Raw genomic sequence first — 20748 nt, forward strand, 5'->3', positions numbered from 1 at the left:
TCGACCTAAGTGATTTACCCTCGGTATACTTCCGAATAGTCACATTTCTTGGGTAATATATTTCCCTCAACTTTTATTTGAATTCCTCTATTATTTTGTTTAATCTTTATTGTTGAAAGTATTACGTATGTCCCCCTTCCCGCCCCCCCCCCACTGACCCCTTCTAGCCTGCCCCTACCCCCCGCCCCAGGCCCTCACCACCCCACTGTCTGTGTCCATGGGTTATGCATAGAAGCGTACACGTTCTTTGGTTGCTCTCTTCCCACCCACCCCCACCTTCCTTCCGAGGTTCGACAGGTCTGTTCCATTTTAGCTCCTTGCCGTAGAAATGTGATTGTATTTTAGCAGGATGCTGTGGGGAAGCACACAAAATGGCTTCACACATTGAGACTGACCTTTTTCCTTGTTCCTTACGGGTATTTCTGCTCTCTTTCTGAAGACTTCGGCTCTGATTCCGGCAGCCCCCTTGGTGGTTTTTTCTGTTTGCGTTCTTTCCTATTTTGATTTTCATTTCCAGCTAAGAGATCTCCCTCCAGCTAATATTAAAACTAACTCAGCTTTTCTCTAGCTCATAAAAAGCTGACCTAATGTGTTCACATTTGCATTCCATTTTCTTCAGAATGTCCTGCCTTTATAATAAATAAAATCCCATATGTTTTTGATGTGAGCATTTTAAAAACTCTTTAAAGGGAAAATGGTGTGAGAAGGTAGGACACTTGGAAATACGTTGCAGTAAACTGTATGACGCACTCTTATCTCCTGTTACTTTATCCCAAGGATATAATCTTATGAAAACTTTCTTTGAACGTTAAATCTGGATCAGATAATCATATATGTATTTGGTTTGCATTCAACTTTGTCTTGTGAAAAGCAAGTTCAAGCAAAAAAAAAAAAACCAACAAAAAACAAGCTGTATAAACGGAGAGAGACTGTCAGTGGGAGTGACTACCACCCATGCCACACGGTGTACTGCTCACCTGAACCTGCTCTGAAAAGTAGTAATATGTTTGGTGGGATGGGGGCCTAAGCCACCTAAAATATCCGATCGGCTCCGCAAAAATTTCACGTTTTAGTTGGATTGTTGATAAAAAGGAAAGGGCTTTTGGAAGGATGAGATGTTCTGTTTGACTTTAGTATCAGCCCAAACCCATTTACTGGGCATCTTGTAAAGTGTTCAAGAGGGAGGAAGGGCAGCTCAGTTCTAAAAACCCCTAAAGCGGCTTTAGCAAGGTAACTGCTTTGGGGGATGATAGGAAAGGTAGTGGGCAATGTGGCGAGGCAGCCCAAAAAGGAATGGGGGAGGGGCGTGTGAGGGGAGCAGAAGAGACATACAACTTCCTATTGCCTTCCACCCCTCATCTCTGCCCGAACCAGCTTTTGGTCCACGGCTGGGTCACTGCCAGCGCTTGGCCAGCGAGCACCTGACCGTCGACCCCCCCCATTTCCACAGGTGGGTGCAGACCACCCTCCCTCTGTGCCGCCCCCCTTCCCACCCCCCCCACCCAGGCCCAGCAAACAACTGACTTCCCTGTCACTGCCTGGTTAGCAGCTCAGTTGTCTTGAGCATTTTAGTATTTTAATAAAAGTCATTTGAGCCCTAACCGGTTTTGCTCAGTGGATAGAGTGTCGGCCTGCGCACTCAGGGGTCCCGGGTTCGATTCCGGTCAAGGGCATGTACCTTGGTTGCGGGCACATCCCCAGGAGGGGGTGTGCAGGAGGCAGCTGATCGATGTTTCTGTCTCATCGATGTTTCTAACTCTCTATCCCTCTCCCTTCCTCTCTGTAAAAAATCAATAAAATATAAAAAAAAAAAGTCATTTGAATTAAACCATTTTTAGATGGAAAGTTAGGTATTTTCTTGACTCTCTTTAAAAAAAAAAAGACACAAAAAAGATCAGGACTTAATTCAATTTCAACTTGTGCTTCTCCTAATTGTTTCACGCTTTGCCTTGGGTCCAGTTTCTGGATTTTTCTTCTTCCGGAAAAACGTCTGACCCCGCTGATCATATTGTGGTCATTGTAGTCACGTTGACAGTTCTGGGCCCCGGTGGCTCCCGGAGGGTCGGGCCACGCCCAGGACCTGCAGGGCGGTGCTCTGGGCCAGAGGGCTTGCTCTGTGGCCACGTTGATGGCGTCTGGGCTTGTTAAATAGGTTGATCCCATCCTGAGGAGTGTCCCCTGAGCCTCCTTCCTTCTGTGGGCAGAGACCTGTCAGGGGCAGGTTAGGGATGAGATCAGCTCGGCGGCTAAATTTAGTAGCCCTTCTCTCCTTGGCTCTCGGACTGAAACCAAGTAAGGCTATTTCATCAGCATCTGTAAGCTCAGGAGCTTGCCTACTTGGCTTTACAGAGTCATAGACTGTTTGCTGCAAGAAACTTAAGTCACCTTGGATTGTGTTACTGTTGTTGGCGATGTGATTGTATGGTAATGCAATGTCACTTGTTTGTGATGTATTATGTAGAGAGATTTTTGTTTTAAGTTTTGGGCTGATAGCTTTTCTCTCATTTTAAAACAAGTTCACTTGGTCTCAGCATACCAACTGATTGCAGAGCAAGGGGGCAAAAGGGAGTGTGGTCAGGGGGGAGGGAGAGGTCACCCTCAAGGTCACTTGCTGCAGTGGGCAAAACACTCCGGTGGCTCCATGAGTGGGCGGGTCCCAAGGGGGTTATTTTTTGAGCAGAATGTAGAATACGGTAACTTTCCTTCTAAAATTACTTATTTACATATATCTTGATGCTCTGTTGCTAAAAATAAACAAATTGATATTTTTGTTTTTATTGGGGGGGGTTTGTTTGTTTTTTACTGCATTTGGTAATACTACATACCATTGGGGAAAAGCGTGTATGCATTCAACCTCACTTGTCAAACTGCCCCTGTAAGTTTTTTTACAAATACATGGATGACATATCTTTGCAAGCAGTCACATCTTTATTGTCCTCACAATCGTATTCAGTTGTGATAATCAATTAAGTTTTATTTAACACACATATTTTGGCGTCCTCTTTGAGCGAGGCCTTAGGGACTCAGGTGAGACTGGTCCTTGTCCTCTGAGAGCTTAATACAGCAGGGCACTTCCGACAAAAGACTCGAGACCACCCTGTGGGAAGCGCTGTTTTGCAAGAACTTAGAGCTTATGGAGGCGGGCGGGGGTGGGGACCTGGGGAGTGGAAAAGGCCTTCATTGAGATTCTCTGGGAGTGGCTGGGCGCTGCCTGAGGACTTAGAATGGCCATGGTGTGGGAAACACCTCAGAAATCCCTCCCTCTTGAGTGAGGTGGGGTGGGGTGACAGTGCTCAGGATAGCGTGTGCTGTATTAGGTACAGCCCGTAAATGCCCGAAGCGTGTTGTCTTCTCCGAGAGTTCCTGATGACCTCATCGTATGAGTATGTGAAAATTGTTTTTACTCTCTTTGAAGCAACTATGCATACATGTGGGATATTCTCAGGAAACTATAGAATTTCTCGTTTCTTTGGGGGGAATGCTGCAAATGAGGGCATATTATTAGAAACCTAAAGCTAATCATTGCCTTTGAGAATTCTCAGTAAGATCATAAAAATTCAATAATTGTAGGAATTTGTACAAAGCACTACTCTTGGTTAAATCCTAGACTTTCATCTCTTATTATTTTCCCTTAACTGGGAAAATTCTCAGTCTTTAGGGTTCTTGGTAAGTACATTGCTAATTTACAAACTCTCTATCATGCAGTTCACTGGGGTCGGAGTGTTGTGGGGTTTTTTCCCTTCTACTCGGCTCCAGTAAGGCTCTGCTGAGTTTTACCTGCTCCAAAACCGTGAATGTCCGTGGTTGTGAGCCTGGAGATGAGAACTGTTCTGTCCCATGGGCAGGTGGGCCATGGAAACAAGCAGAGGGCGGGTGCGTGAGGAGGTGGTACTGATGAGAGTGTAGGGCTTAGGACAGTGAGTAGCTCTGAAGCCCAGCATCCACGCCATCAGCTTTACTGCCTGGAACCCCAACTCCATGGCCCCAGGAATCTATGCGAAGCGTGTGGAGAACAGGGCTGGAGCCCAAGGACACACAGTGTGTTTCAGACTCGCTCGTAATTCAGAATTCTAATTTCAGAAACCTTAGAGTCCATTCTCCCCTGATGTTGTTGTCTTTGTTTTATGATAAGATGCTTACTTTTAAAGCAAATGACTTTTTTAAGTCATTCACCAAGATATATAAAAACCAGTATCATAACAAGAAAAAAATGTATGTTTCAACACATTGTAAGTTATTTTGATTTTTCTAAAGATGTCAGTTACTTTACATGATGGATATGTTCCCATTAAAACATTATTTTGCATTTGTATTGCTATTTTTCTTTCCCTTTTCTCCTTTTCAGTTTTAAATCCTCTAGAGACTATAACAGGAGGAGTATAAAAGTGGGGAGAACAGTCATTTCCTTTTATAAATGAATTTGTGATTATTTAAACACCTCCTCTGTTTATCTGGGGGAAGACTTAAGGACCGGAGAAACCGAATGCTTTTCAGCAGAGAAGCTGGAGGGTCTTGGGAATGTGCTCATGCCCTTCCTTTGTTATGGGAGGCCAAAGACCTCATTTGGTTCTTTGGTTCTTTGCCCTCTGAATCTGAAACATGCATTCTGGAAATTCACATTTCATATCTGAAATAATCCTATTCAATCCTATTCTTTTTTTTTAAAGATTTTTTTATTGCTCTCTAGAGAGGGAGGAGGGGAGAGGGAGAGGGAGAGAAACATCGATGTGAAAGAGAAATATTGATTGGCTGCCTCCTGCACGTGCCCCCCCCCCCACACACACACACACCAGGGATCAAGCCCGAAACCCAGGCATGTGCCCCACTGGGAATCGAGCCAGCAACCCCTTAGTGCGTGGGATGATGCCCAACCAACCGAGTCACACCAGCCTGTTCATTTTTATTTTTTATTGATTTCAGAGGGGGAGAGGGATAAAAACATCAACGATGAGAGAGAATCATTGATCGGCTGTCTCCTGCATGCCCCCTACTGGGGATCGAGCCACAACCCAGGCATGTGCCCTGGACCGGAATCAAACCGGAACCCTTCAGTCCCCAGTCCAACACTCTATCCACTGAGCCAAACTGGCTACGGCCAGCCTATTCATTTTTAAAGCTCTGATTATTTTAACCATAACAACGTGAAATACATCGTTTTCTACTTCAGGGGTGTAATGATGTCATAATGTTGCAACTTTTACATATTTCTCTTTACTATTTTCATTGTGCTTTTATATATAGTATTCATTTCAATTCTTCTAACAACCCTGTGCAGAAGAATAGGAGTTCTTTATTCCTATTTTATGTAAGAGGATAAAAGCTCAAAGAAAGGGAAGATGATTTTTGTCTAGAAAAGCTTGTCTTTACCTTGTCTGGGTTCCTGGCCAAACAGCCATGCACATTTAGTGGATGGTCAATAACTACTTATGAAATGGAATTTAATTGAAATGCTGCTCAGACAAAGATAGGATTTGGGCCAAGAGGAGGAAGATGGAGACCTTGAGTAAAGGTACCATTTAGGTATCGATTCCATGTTCTAGCCCAGCCTTGGGCAAACTACGGCCCGCGGGCCGGATCCGGCGGTTCTATCCGGTTCTCTTGCTCTCCCCTCCGCTCCTTTACTTTGAATTTATATTAGTTCACACAAACACTCCATCCATGCTTTTGTTCCGGCCCTCCGGTCCAGTTTAAGAACCCATTGTGGCCCTCGAGTCAAAAAGTTTGCCCACCCCTGTCTAGCCTGTTGTTTTATGTATTCCTGAAGTCAGCATCTATTTATTGAGTGCCTACAGCATGTCAGATGGGATGGGATCTGGGATGCAGCCATATACAAAAAATACAGGTCAGACCCAGTTAGAACCCATTCTTTTACTACCACAGCTCTCCTTGACACATTAGTAACCAGAGCATTCAAGGTTTTTCTCAGCTTACCCATGTACAAAGCGAAGGTGGAACAAGGCCATTGGATAAAAGTAGACATCTCATCATCAGACAGCATATAACACTAATGTTGTCTGTGCACCATCAGACAGCCTGTAACACTGATGTCTGTGCACCATCAGACAGCATGTAACTCTGATGTCCGTGCACCACCAGACAGCATGTAACACTGATGTCTGTGCACCACCAGACAGCATGTAACGCTGATGTCTGTGCACCATCAGACAGCATGTAACTCTGATGTCTGTGCACCACCAGACAGCATGTAACACTGATGTCTGTGCACCACCAGACAGCATGTAACACTGATGTCTGTGCACCATCAGACAGCCTGTAACACTGATGTCCGTGCACCACCAGACAGCCTGTAACACTGATGTCCGTGCACCACCAGACAGCCTGTAACACTGATGTCTGTGCACCACCAGACAGCCTGTAACACTGATGTCTGTGCACCATCAGACAGCCTGTAACACTGATGTCTGTGCACCACCAGACAGCATGTAACACTGATGTCTGTGCACCATCAGACAGCCTGTAACACTGATGTCTGTGCACCATCAGACAGCCTGTAACACTGATGTCTGTGCACCATCAGACAACATGTAACACTGATGTCCGTGTGCCATCAGACAACATGTAACACTGATGTCCGTGCACCATCAGACAGCATGTAACACTGATGTCTGTGCGCCATCAGACAGGCTGTAACACTGATGCTGTGCACCATCAGACAGCATGTAACACTGATGGGCATCTGTGCGTGAGAACATCTGAAGCATTAGTAGGCTACTGGTTTCTACCCAACTAAGATGGCCAAGCCAAGTATCTCCACGTTCTGCTGTTCTTCAGAGGAAAACATTTTTGTAACCCTTGTTTTTAACTGTACAATTTATCATCCGTGTAGGCAATATTTTTTTAAAAAGTGTCTGCCCTAGCCGGCTTGGCTCAGTGGATAAAGCATCAGCCTGCGGACTGAAGGGTCCCAGATTCGATTCCAGTCAAGGGCACATGCCTGCATTGTGGGCTCGATCCCCAGTGGGGGGCGTGCAGGAGGCAGCCAATCAGTGATTCTCTCTCATCATTGATGTTTCTCTCTCCTCCCTTCCTCTCTGAAATCAATAAAGATTTTTTTTTAAGTGTCAGAAGTCACTGTCCGATGCTAGACATGTGAGAACTGCATTCCTGGAAACAGAATAATCGAATTGCTTGGCAACTCTCCAGATAGCCATCCCTCTTCAGGTTGGGTTTTTCTACCCTGTCACCATTACGTCATCCTGTTCTCTCCGTTCCAAGGGTTTGTTCTTACCCAAGTATTAACACTCATAAGCTTTTATGACCAAGTTATTTGACAGTGAGAAGCATGTGAGGGTGAGATCCACGCCAGCACGACTTCCTGCAGTTGCTCAACATTCTCCTCCGGGAGGCTCGTCTTCCACGTCCCTCCCCCTGGATCACATGGTGGCAGTTCCTGGAGGCGCTCAGAGCTCTGAGGAGCCAAAGTGTAATGAAAACACGGACGTCAGTTTTAAAATTACAATAATTGTGTTTAAATCCACTGTTTCAAAAAACCTCCTGCCCGCTTTCTTTTTCCTTTTAACTGAAATTAAATTCCATTCTGCTTCTATTTCTCCTGCGGTCATCCGATGGACTCGCTGGGGTAAACATTTGCACATTCCTCATATGAGTTTGGGTTCTCCTGATGCAGAGCTGTGCTTAGGAAAGCGGCGTGTTCTGGATGAATCTGTGAGCGATAACGGAAGCGATTCATTATGGAAACACACCCTCTGCCCTCGCACCGCCTTCATGCACATCAGGGGCAGCTCCTCTGATTGCCGGGCTCCCTTTGGTACCAGTCTGGCCTTCCGGCTCTCTCCGGCCCTCGGCCTCTCGGGGAGCTCGTCTCTGGACTAGAGGACGTGACTGTGTTGGCCAGAGCTGGTGGCTGGGCCTGCGGGAAGAGGCGATAAATGAGGAGCCCTAGGCCTGCTTGCTCGGGGCATGTGACGTGGCTTAGGCTGGGAAGAAGCCTGGAGCTCCCGGTGCGGGACGGTGACCTCTGCCACAGAGCAGCCTGAGGGCATGGCCCTCGTGTAGCAGGAGGTGAAGGTGCTGGCCAGTCGGTGTCATCACGTCTGCTAGGCTAAGAGCCGCTTCATCAGCTGAGATGCCCGGCGTTTCCGTAGGGGCCTGGCGGGGAGCCCCGTCGATAGGATGATGAGGGTAAATAATTCAGTAGAAATCCCCTGAGAAGTGGGGAAAAGTGTGTAAGCTTCAGGTTTCTTACCCCTAATCTCATTTGCCCTTAAAATAGATACGTTCTTAAAATGGGATTTTAGGCATTCTCTCTGTAGACACTTATGCCCAGAAGTAAGCATCGGCTCCCTACTACCCACCCAATCAAATTAAACTTCTTTTTCTCCTGGTTTTTAAAGGCATGTGCCTGCAACCCACCTTTCCAATATCTGCCTCCATTACTCCCCGCGTTCCCCACCCCCCCATGGCCTACATGTTCCCAAACTCGTCTCTCACCACACGTTCTAACTCTCTGTCTTCCCATCCCCGAGGGCCACCTGCAGTGCCGCCTCCCCCTGCCCTCCCTGCCCCCGTCCCCCATTCCTCCCCATCACCTCCAGCCAGATGCAAGCTCGCCCTGGCCCTCGCCCTCTCCGTTGTCAGGGCCCTGCAGCCTTACGCCCACTGGGCACCTGTAACCTCGGCATCGGAGGGTAAGCTCCTCGGAGATCGACGTGACCCTGCAAGTTGACTTGATCTGTCTGACGACATTGATTCCTCCTTCCTGGGTTTCATTGGGCGGGATTTTTGAACTCCCTTAGGGCTGGTGTGTCTTTGCGATAGTTGGGCACTTACAGTTGTCTCGTACTTCTGTTGGTGTTCCCATGTGTGTTTCTGTTCTCCAAGCTAAATTCCTGGGTTCTTTAAGATCGAAATCGCATTCCTCAGTAAGTTTTTGTTGGTTTATTGGTTTTTCATTGATTAATAAAGTGGCATCTTTCAAAAACACCTGCAGGTAGAGGGGCATTTCCTCAGCGGTGACATACAGCCACGAAAATGCTACAGGAAATCTCGTTTTTGCCTCCTACTCAAGCTCTTCTGAAATAAATCTTCCTTTTTTACAGTCAGTCATGTAACTTGGGCACTTCCCAAAAAATCTCTGCCCATCAGAGGAGGTAACACAAACAACTGTGTGAAAATACGTGAGTGCACACAGAGAACTGTACAGCTTTCTAGAACTTTCTATTTTGATGACCCTCCTAAGAAAACGGCCCCTTTCCGAATGGGTTTCCTATGTACCGTTCTAACTTGTTTTTTATTTGTAATAAGGAGGCGTTTTGTGCCTCCTTTCCTTCTCTCTCTAGAATGCCAGACTCTAACTTTAGCTCTGCTCTCGACTTCCGCGCTGGGACATCTCGCTGCCAGTTTAGGTATCAGGTCCTGGGAGCCAGTGACATTTTGTCCTGCCCGGCGTTCCTGCCTGCACTCCAAGTCCTCTCCCTCCTTCATCCTCGTTCCTGCCTGCACTCCAAGTCCTCTCCCTCCTTCATCCTCGATCCCCTTGTGGAGGCCAAAAGGTGAATGCATTGCGCTGAAGGACACCTCCGGTGTTAGCAGCTGGACGTGAAACCACGCACCCAGCCCCTGGCCCTCAGTTAGCAGATGCAAAGAAATCTCCCAGACCAACAAGATAGCTCATCACTTGCCATTTCTTTCTTCATCCAGTTGGTGAATCCTTTCTTGTATCAACAGGCAGACTTAAAGTTTTGTACTTTTCCCCTAAAGCGTTGAAGTGCAAGGTGACCAGTGACAGGGTAGCGAAGATTTCGTTGGAGAGAACAAGTGTAACGTGTCCATTTATACTTCAGCGTTCTTTACATGGTAGTTTTTCAACTCAGAAAGTTATAGTTAATTTCTACAAAAAGTTATTTTCACAAATACCACCCTTAATATATCAGCTCGCTTCTGAATATTGTGCCTTTTTATTGGTTATAATCTAGCTATTTCTCTGAAATTTACTTTTTAATAAAAATATTGATGCCTAAATATTAATCAAGGGCTGTTGGTATGCAGACCTTCACTCAGTTGAAAATTCCTTTTGAAAGATAAAGGGAAATATCCTTTATTCTTCCATGATTTTTTTTATGAAGAAGCACTTTTAAATTAACTCAGCACATTGATCTTAATATTTGATCAATTTTCTCTATGGCAGATCTCATTTTTTAACATTGCTTTGCAATGCTTTTTTTTTTTTTAATTTTTAATTTTTTTTGTTAGCCCTCACCCAAGGATATTTTTCCTATTGATTTCTAGAGAGAATGGAAGGGAGGGGGAGAGACAGAGAGAAACATCAATTGGTTGCTTCCTGCATGCACCCCAACCGGGGCCAGGGTTCGAGCCTGCAACCAAGGTACCTGCCCTTGACCGGAATCAAACCCTAGACCCTTCAGCCCATGGGCCAACGCTCTGTCCACTGAGCCAAACAGGCTAAGGCTGCAAGCTTCTTAATAAAAATCTGAAAGGCAACTTTACTTCCTAAACAGTATTCTTGCTTCTTTTTAAAAAATGTTTTTATTGATTTTTGAGAGAGAGGAAGGGAGAGGGAGAGAGAAACATCGATTGGTTGCCTCTCCTATGCACCCCACAACCTGGGCATGTGCCTGCCTGGAATTTGAACTGGTGGCCCCTTGGTGCATGGACGACACTCAACCAACTGAGCCTCACCGGCCAGGTAGTCTTGGTTCTTGAAGGCAGGTTGTGAACAGAATGTTGGCACCTTGAACTGCAGTTTTAGCAGCCTCATAAGATTTTTTTTTTATTTTTTTTTGTTTGCAGTATTACAAATAGTAGTACATATGTCTCCTTTTTTTTTCCCCATTGACCTCCCCCCCGGCCTCCCCTACCCCCCAGTACATGCCTTTACCTGCCGCCCCCCCCCACCCCAGTGTCTTGTATCCATTGGTTATGCTTATATGCATGCGTACAAGTCCTTTGGTTGATCTCTTACGCCACCCCCCCCCCAACCTCCCCTGCCTTCCCGCTGTAGTTTGACAGTCTGTTCAATGCTTCTTTGCCTCTGTATCTATTTTTCTCCCCATTTCTTTCCTTTAAAAAATCTTGCCTCTGCAGACTAGAAATAAACGTATAATAACAAAAAACGTTTGAGTCCCAATTTCAATGTCGAACAGTTCTGAGTCCCCGTTTCAATGTCAAACAGTTCCTTATGTGTACATGTCAGCAATGATATCTGGATGGTGGGCCCATGGTGGCAATGCAGGTCCAACCCTCTCTGGTTTGGTCCTAGGCAACCTGCTGCGACACACATCAGCGTCTTCCATCTCTGGACTGTTTCTCCTCTTGTCTTCATGGTTGGAGCATTCCTGTCAGTTCCTCTCCGTTGCAGAAATCCACATGGTCTTGGAGTTGTTTTCTGAAAATATATAAACATATTCTCGACCAAAAGTTAATAAAGGAATCTTTTCTATATAATTGATTTGGGATCCTTTTTATTTTTGCCCAAACGATTTTCCTTGGTCTTATTTAGACACCATGTGTATTTTCCATGGGTGTCTTGCTTTATCGGGGGGATCTCTGCCCTTCCCGGCTGCAAACTGTCTCACCAGCTGCACCTCCTTCGCCAATTCGGGCTGGATTCCACTCGTTTCAGCTGCTCCCTCTCTTTGCTCCGGGACAAGGCTCAGGACGCGTCCGTCTATTCCGCCGCCGTTTTGTCTCTCATCATAAGGTTCTTAAGCAGGTGTTATGTCACATGGAATAGTAAGAGCCTGAGGGCCCACATCGGATGGACACCCAGCCCTGTAGTGGCAGCCTTTCACTGGGTCTGTTGACGCTCATAAAAGCACATCTGCCTGGAAATGGTTGCTGGCTTATTCCTTTTTCTGTGAAAGAAGGGAGATGAAATGGCCTTTGAGGATTCACTCTGTGTGTGGAGGGGTGGCGGGGGGACTTTCCAGCGCTCTGCCCAGCTCACATGGGCCTCCTGTCTGTCCGCGGGCGTGGCATCTTCCTGCTGGTTACCACTCTGTTCCTCTGCATGGAACCAGCTCGAAATCGCTTGTCTGGGGGATTTATTGAAAGTCTGAATTAAAAGTTTCTGACTTAACTCCAAGCTGTGTGGGAGCAGCAGGAGCTCAGTGGAGGGCGCTGGGGCTGGCAGGCGGGAGCTCGGTGGAAACGGGGTTTCTGAGCCTCTGGGCTGGGCAGGTGCAGCAGGCCTGCTGAGCCCGTGTCCGGAGGGACGCGAGGCCGTGGCAACAGGCTATCGGCTGCCGTTTGTGCCGGGGCCGAGACGCCTCTGTGACAGCAGAGAGCTCCTCCGAACGCCGGCATGTTTCTGTTGGATTAGAAAAATGCAGTTGAACTTGGGGATTTTCAGTTCCTTTTAAACATTCATGTTGCAAAGCGTCATTTCACAGCTGCCTTAAACTCTCCAAGCCTGTCTGTGCAGGCAGAGAGGTGGCTGGAGTGGGGAGAGGCCGCCTCCGTTTTGCAGTCTCACTCTCCTTGGTAGGAAGCCCTGACTCCCCGGAGGGGGCACGGCTGTGGCAGGAGGTGTGGGCCTCGGCGACATGACAGATGCTTTTCTGTAGTAAGATCCGTTCAAGGAAAGACAGGGCTGAGAGCGGAAATAGCGGACATCATTTTGTGGTTAATATGAAAGCTGTTTAATATTCAACTAAATTCTACTATGAAAGGTAGTTCTAAAATGAAAGTGATTTAATAGTCACCTGCTGAAGAGAAAGAAGATGTGGTTGTGTTGCTGAGTAGATACACACCCAGAGTGCAAAGGGCATGCGAGGGAGATAGCATCACCTGACCTGCAATCCGGGAGGGCGTCCGTAGGCGGTGCCCCCGGGAGGGTGTGCAGCTGGGTACTCGGGTCTCTTACGGCGACGGTGACAGGAGAGGGTCGTGGCTGGGAGCAGGCGCCCTGGCCGCAGTCTCAGTCATAGGAGGATGAAGCATTACCTCCAGGTTAGCAGAAACGTCCAGTATCCCGGACGCTGAGAGTTAGAGAACCGTCTAACTTTAGAGCTGGGAGATCTGTGCAAAGCTGACGTTTTGCAGATGGGGATACTGTTGGCCTAGAAGAGCGTGATGACATGTCACGGTTCGTTCAAGACGAGGAAGGCTTAGCTCCGCGGAGCAGCAGCCCAGCTCTGCCTTCCCGCCCCCTCCCTGTCTGCGCTGGTGGCAGACTGAGAGACTAGCTATGGCACATCGTCTACATCTCATCATGTCGATGTCTCCGTACAGTAAGGCGGTGGTTGGTTTCTTCTGACCCTTCGTCAGCACCACGTAAGGCGGCAAAGTAGGGACTCAGTCCCTCAGTGATATAGGCATTTCTGTATAATAGTTTCTTGGCCTGTGAAAAATTCAGGTGGGCGATGTGAGTAGCTGTGGCAGAAACGGATATAACTTGATGCCCTCTCCAAAGATTGCATTGTATTTCAAGGAAAGTGCTCTGAGATTTTGATAGTAGTTATATTTCTATGTATATGTGTGCGTAAATATATACAGGAGGAGAGGGAGGGCAGGAGAGAGGTGAAATGCTTATTATATGTATACTAGAGGCCCGGTGCACGAAATTCGTGCATGGGGGAGGGGGGTGTTCCTTAGCCCAGCCTGCACCCTCTCCAATCTGGGACCCCTCGAGGGATGTCCGACTGCCCGTTTAAGCCTGATCCCGGTGGGATCGGGCCTAAACGGGCAGTCAGACATCCCTCTCACAATCCAGGATATATACAAACATTATACACATGTGTAAAATGAAATTATTAAAACTATATATTAATATATAAAATCACAACATTGGCAGCTCTTCAAAATGTTAAATATAGAGTTAGCATATTCCACTCCCAGGTGTGTCCCAAGAGAACTGAAAACTTACGTCCATGCAAAATCTTGTCCGCAAATCTTCATATCAGCACGAATGGACAGTAAAACGTGTATAGTCATAATATTCAATAATAACAATAGAGTATTACTCAACCCTAAAAAGGAGTATGAGCTTCGGATACACCACAGCATGGATGACCTTGAAAAATTTTTGCTAAGTGAGAGAAACCAAGTCACAAAGGCCACCTATTTCATTTGTATGAAATGTCAAAATTAGGCAAATTCATAGAGACAGAAAATAGATTAGTGGTTACGAGAGCCTTGGGGGAGGAAAGAAGAGAGGATTGCTGCTAATAGGTATGGCATTTCTTTTGGGGGTAATTAAAATCTTGGGATGGATGCACAATTCTGTGACTATATTAAAAACTGTGAAATATACTTAAAAAGTTGAACTTTATGTTGTGTGCATTATATCTTAATAAAGTTCTGTTATTAAGTAGTAAATGACTAATTTTTTTAAATTTTGATTTTCTATATGCCATGAATGACAAATTAAAAAATATAATGGAAAGGATAACTGCATGATAAAATTCAAGAAATTTTTAGGAGGAAAGGGGAAATTATTCTACAGATAGTAGTACATTTTAAATCTAGAAAGAGACCTAAATGCATGTATTTGGGAAGTAACATATAGTAAAGATACTGTTTTTCCTCCGTGGGAAACGTATAGGTCATTTGTGAAATAATGGTGTTCAACACTTAGCTACCCTTATCAGTTGGCCTTTTGGGTTGAAACTCGAAGAAAATAATCCTGGCAAGCTTGAGCAGAAAATGCCTTTAAAGCAGGGTGGGGAACGTCCGGCCTTCTACGGCCCGTGACGTCATTTGGTCCAGCCCTGCCAAGGCATTAGGAGTGAGCTCATTGAATGCTTGACCGAACATACAGGCTGATGTTTAAGTCGATAATTTTGTATGGCCCTGGACTCACATTATAAACATCTACATGGCCCTGTAGGAAGAAAGGTTCCTCACCCCTGATCTAAAGGAAGGATATTGGGAAACAGCATCAGTGGGAAACCAAAGTCAGAAAATGACAGCAACCAAACGATGCTCAGGAGCCAGGAACAGCCGGCCTCGCCGCCCCCCTCCACCCCCACAAGTGGTGAGGAGGCCACAGTGCTGCGTTGCTGTTTCACTTCTCCGGAGCCACCGCTGCCACCGTGACTGCGTTCTCAGGGTCCCTGCGTGTTCCTGCCACTCCCTCCGACCCTGAGACCCAGTGAGCGCCCAGATGCAGAGCCTGGGTGCCGGGCCTGCATGTTTACCGCGGGGGCGGGGGCGGAGGGGGGCGGGTAAACTAGAGTTTTTTGCCACTTTTGCTACTAGAGTAGGAGGCGGGGCCCTGGAGCATCAACTTAGGTAGGAAGGTGCCCAAAATGCCGATTTCCGCTCACGTGTGGCTCAGCACAGCTAGAACCGCCCTGTGTCCGTCAGAGACCGAAGTAAGCTCCACGTGGGTTCAGAATGTCAGGGCAAAGCCTGAGGCCATAAAAGTATTGGAAGAAAAGGCACGTGAATAGTTACGTCATCTTAGTTTGGGAAAGTTGCTAAGCATGATGTAAAAATCAGAAAGCTGTTGAAAAGGTCAGGAAAGAACATTATATGACTCAGGAAGGGAATCATGGTCTGTTAAATTTAAAAAAAAAAAAAAAAAGTACATACCAGAACATAAACAGTGGTTTTCTCTGCCTCCCTCTGTTAAGTTTATTGTTGTTTTCCTAAGAGCTATTTTTACACTTTTTAGTAAGTGATTTGGCGGGTTCTATGTAAGAATCCAAAGATATCTGGCTCTGCATAGGTAAAATTTATGCTAAACTGTACGAAAGTGAAAAATCTTGAAAGAGTAAGCATTGAGACTGTGTATTTAGACACCTCCACTTTTTAAAAATAACGTGAAGGTGGCTGTTGAGATTCACTCCATCTGGTGGCACTTCGAGAGAGAACTGAATAGCTGAATGGTGACCGCACCCACGGCCAGGATGTTTCTCCTACCTCCCCTGATGTTTTTGTTTGGCTTGTTCTGTCTTGTCTTGTTTTAAAGAGAACCCATCTGCTTGACCAGAGATGGACCAGTTAGTGTAGGGACCGGCATCTAAGAGGAAGCATCCCGGATGTAAAGACTGCAGGACCACTCATTGGGGCCTGTCCCTCATCACTGTATGCTCTTACCCACGAGTGAGCTGCCCCGCCATCTCCTGGCTAGCGGCCCTTAGCCTAAGCCCTGGTATCGCTCTTCCCTCTTCCCTTGGCTCCCTATCCCAGTGAAGGATGCTCAGCATCCACCTGACAGGGGACACCCAGTGGGTTCTTCAGGTAAAGGGGAGTCGCCCGAGGAACGAAGGCTTCGCACAGAAACCCTGATACAAAGGTGAAAGGAGCCTTCGTGTTCCAGAAAGGCCCATCGCGGCGCATCACAGGAACACCCCGAGACCGGGGGAAGCAGAGGAGAGAGCAGCAAGGCCCCCCGCGCTTCCCTCCTTGTCAAAGCGAAGGGACCACTCTGGCTTTGAATCTCTTTTTCTCGACGCCCTCAGACTTGACCATAAAGGATATCTGAATCAGTCAACATAACCTGGCGGGAATTTTCTAGTTGAAATTGTCATGATCTAAATTCATTGTAGAAAACCAGAGACTTCCTGGTAAACCTTTGTTCTATGACCATTTCCTCAGGGGACTCGGCGCGTTTTTGTGACTTTTACTCCTCGGTCAGGGCAGCGTGGCGCTGGGCCTCTGGGGTTCAGAGCCGCCCTCCTCCATGTCACATGGGAGCCCCGTGGACCGGACCGGACTGAACGGGTCTGCGCCTGCTCTGTGCGCGCCGGCTTGGTTAGCGTTGCACCTGAGCCCCTTGGTGAATCGGCGTAAACGGCTGGGCCTGTGTGTATTTCCGGAACTACCCATTTCGTGAGCACCTGAGTCGCTGCCTCGTGTTAAAATTGCTGCAGCTTTTATCTTCCACTTGTGTGTCTTGGTGGCCTGGAGCTAGAGGAAAGCAAAAACAGCGCCCTGTTGTTTGTGGTGGGAGCTAAGCAGAGCTGTTCCACCCCGTTTCCTTGACGTGAGGGGCTGAGGTTGTGCTCACTGTCCAGGACCCCTGGCGACGCTGTGGGCACTGCGCCAGGACCCCCCGGCCAAGTGCAGGAGCACTGGGCACCGTCCCTTCCCGCCCGCACCCAGGCCGGGACCAGGAGGGCCTCGGGTGGCAGGAGGGGCGGGCGCGCAGGGCCGGGAGGCTGTGGGTGATGACAGCGCCCTCCTGCCCCGCGTCCCCAGCGGCACCGGGGACGGATGGCGAGACTCACGCGCACGCTTTTCTTGTCTCCCTAGGAGCGGCCTACTGCCAGTTCATGGACATGCTCTTCCCAGGCTGCATCAGTTTGAAGAAAGTGAAATTCCAGGCCAAGTTGGAGCACGAGTACATTCACAACTTTAAACTCCTGCAGGCATCCTTCAAGCGGATGAATGTTGATAAGGTAGGAGACTCCGGTGTACCTCCATTCAATGCACTTCCTTTCCTTAACATTGGTTTTGTGTGGAAATGTACAATGGATATCAATGGACTAGATGTTGCTCTCTTAGCAGTAGGTTGAGATCTGTACAAAGCATAGGGCATCAACCCTAGCTTCCCATGTTTGTTTGAGGTTTTTATTTAAAATAAGGAGATTTCTAAACATGTAGCCATAAGACTGAAAACCCTCAGAGAAACTGCAAGTGCTAAACTTTGTTCTCTGCTTTAGCATTGCAAGTAACCGATGTTCATGTTTGCCACTGTGGTTCTTCGTGTATCTTGTTCCTTTGGAGAACCAGTGGTTACCGTGGAAGCAACATGGGCTGAGCAAATTATACTTAAATTCTCTGAGTCTCAGTTTACCCATCTATAAAATAGGACTGAAACCCTGTTCCCTGTGGTTACTAGGTATACCTAGTAACAATGCAGATTTTTTTCAATAGATGGAGTTGCACATATGTTGATATATGTGCGATTTGATATGTGTGCTTTTTTGTTGTATTGACAGCAAGCTTCAAAACTTTATATGTCAAATTTTCTGAAGGTGTTAACATCATAGATATTTTTACGCTTAAAAAATGTCAAATTTCGTGCCAAAAAAGCATTTGCGGGAAGTTTTAATTCATTATTTTGAAGAAAAGTGCTGCTGAAAGTCATCATATACTTCGGGAAGCTTATGGTGAACATGCTCCATCTCAAGATACTTGTGAACGCTGGTTTAAATGCTTTAAAAGTGATGATTTTGATGTGAAAGACACAGAATGTCCAGGTCAACCGAAAAAGTTTGAGACCAACAATTACAAGCATTATTGGATGAGGATGCGTGTCAAACTCAAAAACAACTTGCAGAAAGATTAAACATTGCTCAGCAAACAATTTGCGATCATTTACAAGCAATGGGAAAGATTTTAAAGGAAGGAAAATGGGTGCCACATCAACTGAATTAAAGACAAATGGAAAACCGAAAAGTCATCAGTAAAATGTTGCTTCAGCGGCACGAAAGAAAGTCTTTTTTCATCGAATTGTGACAGGCGATGAAAAGTGGATTTATTTTGAGAATCCCAAACGCACAAAATCATGGGTTGATCCAGGTCAACCATCAACATCAACTGCAAGGCCAAATCGCTTCGGAAAGAAGACAATGCTCTGTTTGGTGGGATCAGGAAGGTGTGGTGTATTATGAGCTTCTAAAACCAGGTGAAACCATTAATACTGATCACTGCTGACAACAAATAATCTATTTGAACCACGCTTTGATCGTGAAATGACCAGAATGGGCCAGAAGACACAGCAAAGTAATTTTGCTTCATGATAATGCACCATCACACACTTCGAAACCAGTTAAAGACACGTTAAAAGATCTTGCCTGGGAAGTATTAACCCACCCGCCATATTCACCAGACCTTGCTCCTTCAGATGACCACTTGTTCCGATCAATGGCACATGCACTTTCTGAGCAGCACTTCAAAACGTACGAAGAAGTGAAAAATTGGGTCTCTGAATGGTTTGCCTCAAAACAAGAAAAGTTCTATTGAGACGGTATCCACAAGTTACCTGAAAGATGGGGGAAATGTGTAGCTAGCGATGGACATTACTTTGAATAAAGCACTTTTGATATTTCTCTTGAAATTATCATGTTTTCTTTGATTACAAAGTCAGCATTATTAACCGGTACACCTGGTATATGAAGTTCAAGTGAGGAAACTCGTGAAAATGTCCAGCATGGTATACACATGCAGATTCTCCATCCATGTCCATAAATTGTCCTTTTTTCCCCTTTGGATTTTTTAATTTTGTCCTAGAGTGATACAAATGGAGGTAGACTGGATCCCCCCCAACACACATACTGAAGGACGATTGCTAAAGTCCATGCAGTCTGTACGTTTCCTCCATTCATATACATATGCAACCCATATTATTCCCTTAGGATCTGTTTCTTAGAGGGAACAGGCTTGGAAAGAAATTAATTTTGAACAAGAGAAAATAAATAAGCCAGCAGGGGAGAAATGGAAAACTTTTCTTTGCATAGATAATAGCAATAAATAGGCTATGGAAATAAAAGCTAAAGGCCTGGGTTATTAAGAAATAGAAGTTAAATAAAGGAAAAGAGAAAGGTTTGGCAAATTGAAGATATTTTCAATTTAATGCAATTAATACCTTTGTAAATAAAAACATTCTTATCAAACTATTATTAAAATCTTAGTTTTCTTTTTGTCAGAATTTTCATTTCAAAACATATTCTCTTTAACATCTTAACCTTCTGAATGCTTTTCAGCTTCGTTTTTATGTCCTTTGCTGTGGTTACTGTCCACTTAGCTCCTTCAGAACCAGGGCTGTACGGGCTCTCCTTCCTTATCAGCAGCATCCCCCACGTCGTCTTTCAACAGCTGCTTCTAGTCTGAAAGAAACCCCCTTTATAGGTTTACTGATGGAGCGTGCTCTCTAACCAGTCAGGGCTCCGAGCTCTCCGGAAGCACAGACACGTAGAGCGGATGAGCACTTGTCAAGGGCACTGAAGGTGAGGTCCTTGTAGTGGAGGAAGACTGGCCCTGATGGCCTTTCCTGGCCTCGCCCGCTTCAGGTGCTGTGATTCTACCAAAGGCCCTTGAGCGACGCGGCCCCTGTGCACGTCTGCCCGAGCCTTCGCTTTGTAGGGAATGCAGAGTTAAGCCAGCGGAAGTGAGTGCCTCCTTTAATGGCCACTGGGCCCCATCATCTAAGTCTGTTCGTCCATGTTCATGTTCGGCAGAGAGCGAAGTCTACAGCGTGCTAATTAAGGGGCTTCTGCGCGAAGAAGGCACTTTCTTAAACAATCAATAGCAGCACAAACAAAACCTATAAATCAGGAGACAAGAAAATCTTTAAATGGCACAATGAAGAGTCGGCTAAGTGCCTGTGGGGACAGACGCCCCTGAGGTCTGGGAGAGAGGAGATTCGGCATCGGGTCTCCATCACCGGAGGAGCCTTCATGAAAACGTGGCTCCCGCAGCAGCTTGCTTCTGTGTTTTGTTCTTACTTGACTGGCTTTCAGTTTTAGCTGCATACGCACCTCCTCTGAAACTGTGTTCCTAACGATTGAGTGTGACGGGTGCCCTAACATGCTGCGGTTCCGTTTTCTCTTTCACTGTGTCATGGACCTCTGAGGTCTCCCTCCTTTTCTAAAGTGGCCCTCCTGGCCCACAGGACACCAGTGGCACCTCCCCTGGCACGGCACAGTCCTGCTGAACGGTAGTTTATACAGCTCCCGCCGGTCTCCTGTGCAACGGCACTGCGTTCTCTGAGCGCTGGGTTTGTCTGAATTCACACTCACACACAACCTGACTCGCCCCCCAGCTTTATCGCTCTCAGGGCTCACGCTCAGCTGG

General features: G+C 46.5%; 1 protein-coding gene across 3 annotated transcripts in view; it reads left to right on the forward strand.

Annotated features, from left to right (window-relative positions):
* MAPRE2 (microtubule associated protein RP/EB family member 2) overlaps positions 1 to 20748 on the forward strand; it is a 130263-nt gene that overhangs the window by 74017 nt on the left and 35498 nt on the right. For all 3 annotated transcript variants that reach the window (XM_080686904.1, XM_080686903.1, XM_080686902.1), the window contains one exon: positions 17203 to 17348. In XM_080686904.1, the coding sequence (XP_080543030.1) occupies positions 17203 to 17348 (146 nt within the window). The remainder of the gene's footprint in view (positions 1 to 17202; positions 17349 to 20748) is intronic.

Source organism: Plecotus auritus (assembly GCF_963455305.1).
Source record: "Plecotus auritus genome assembly, chromosome: 8".
NCBI lineage: Eukaryota > Metazoa > Chordata > Mammalia > Chiroptera > Vespertilionidae > Plecotus > Plecotus auritus.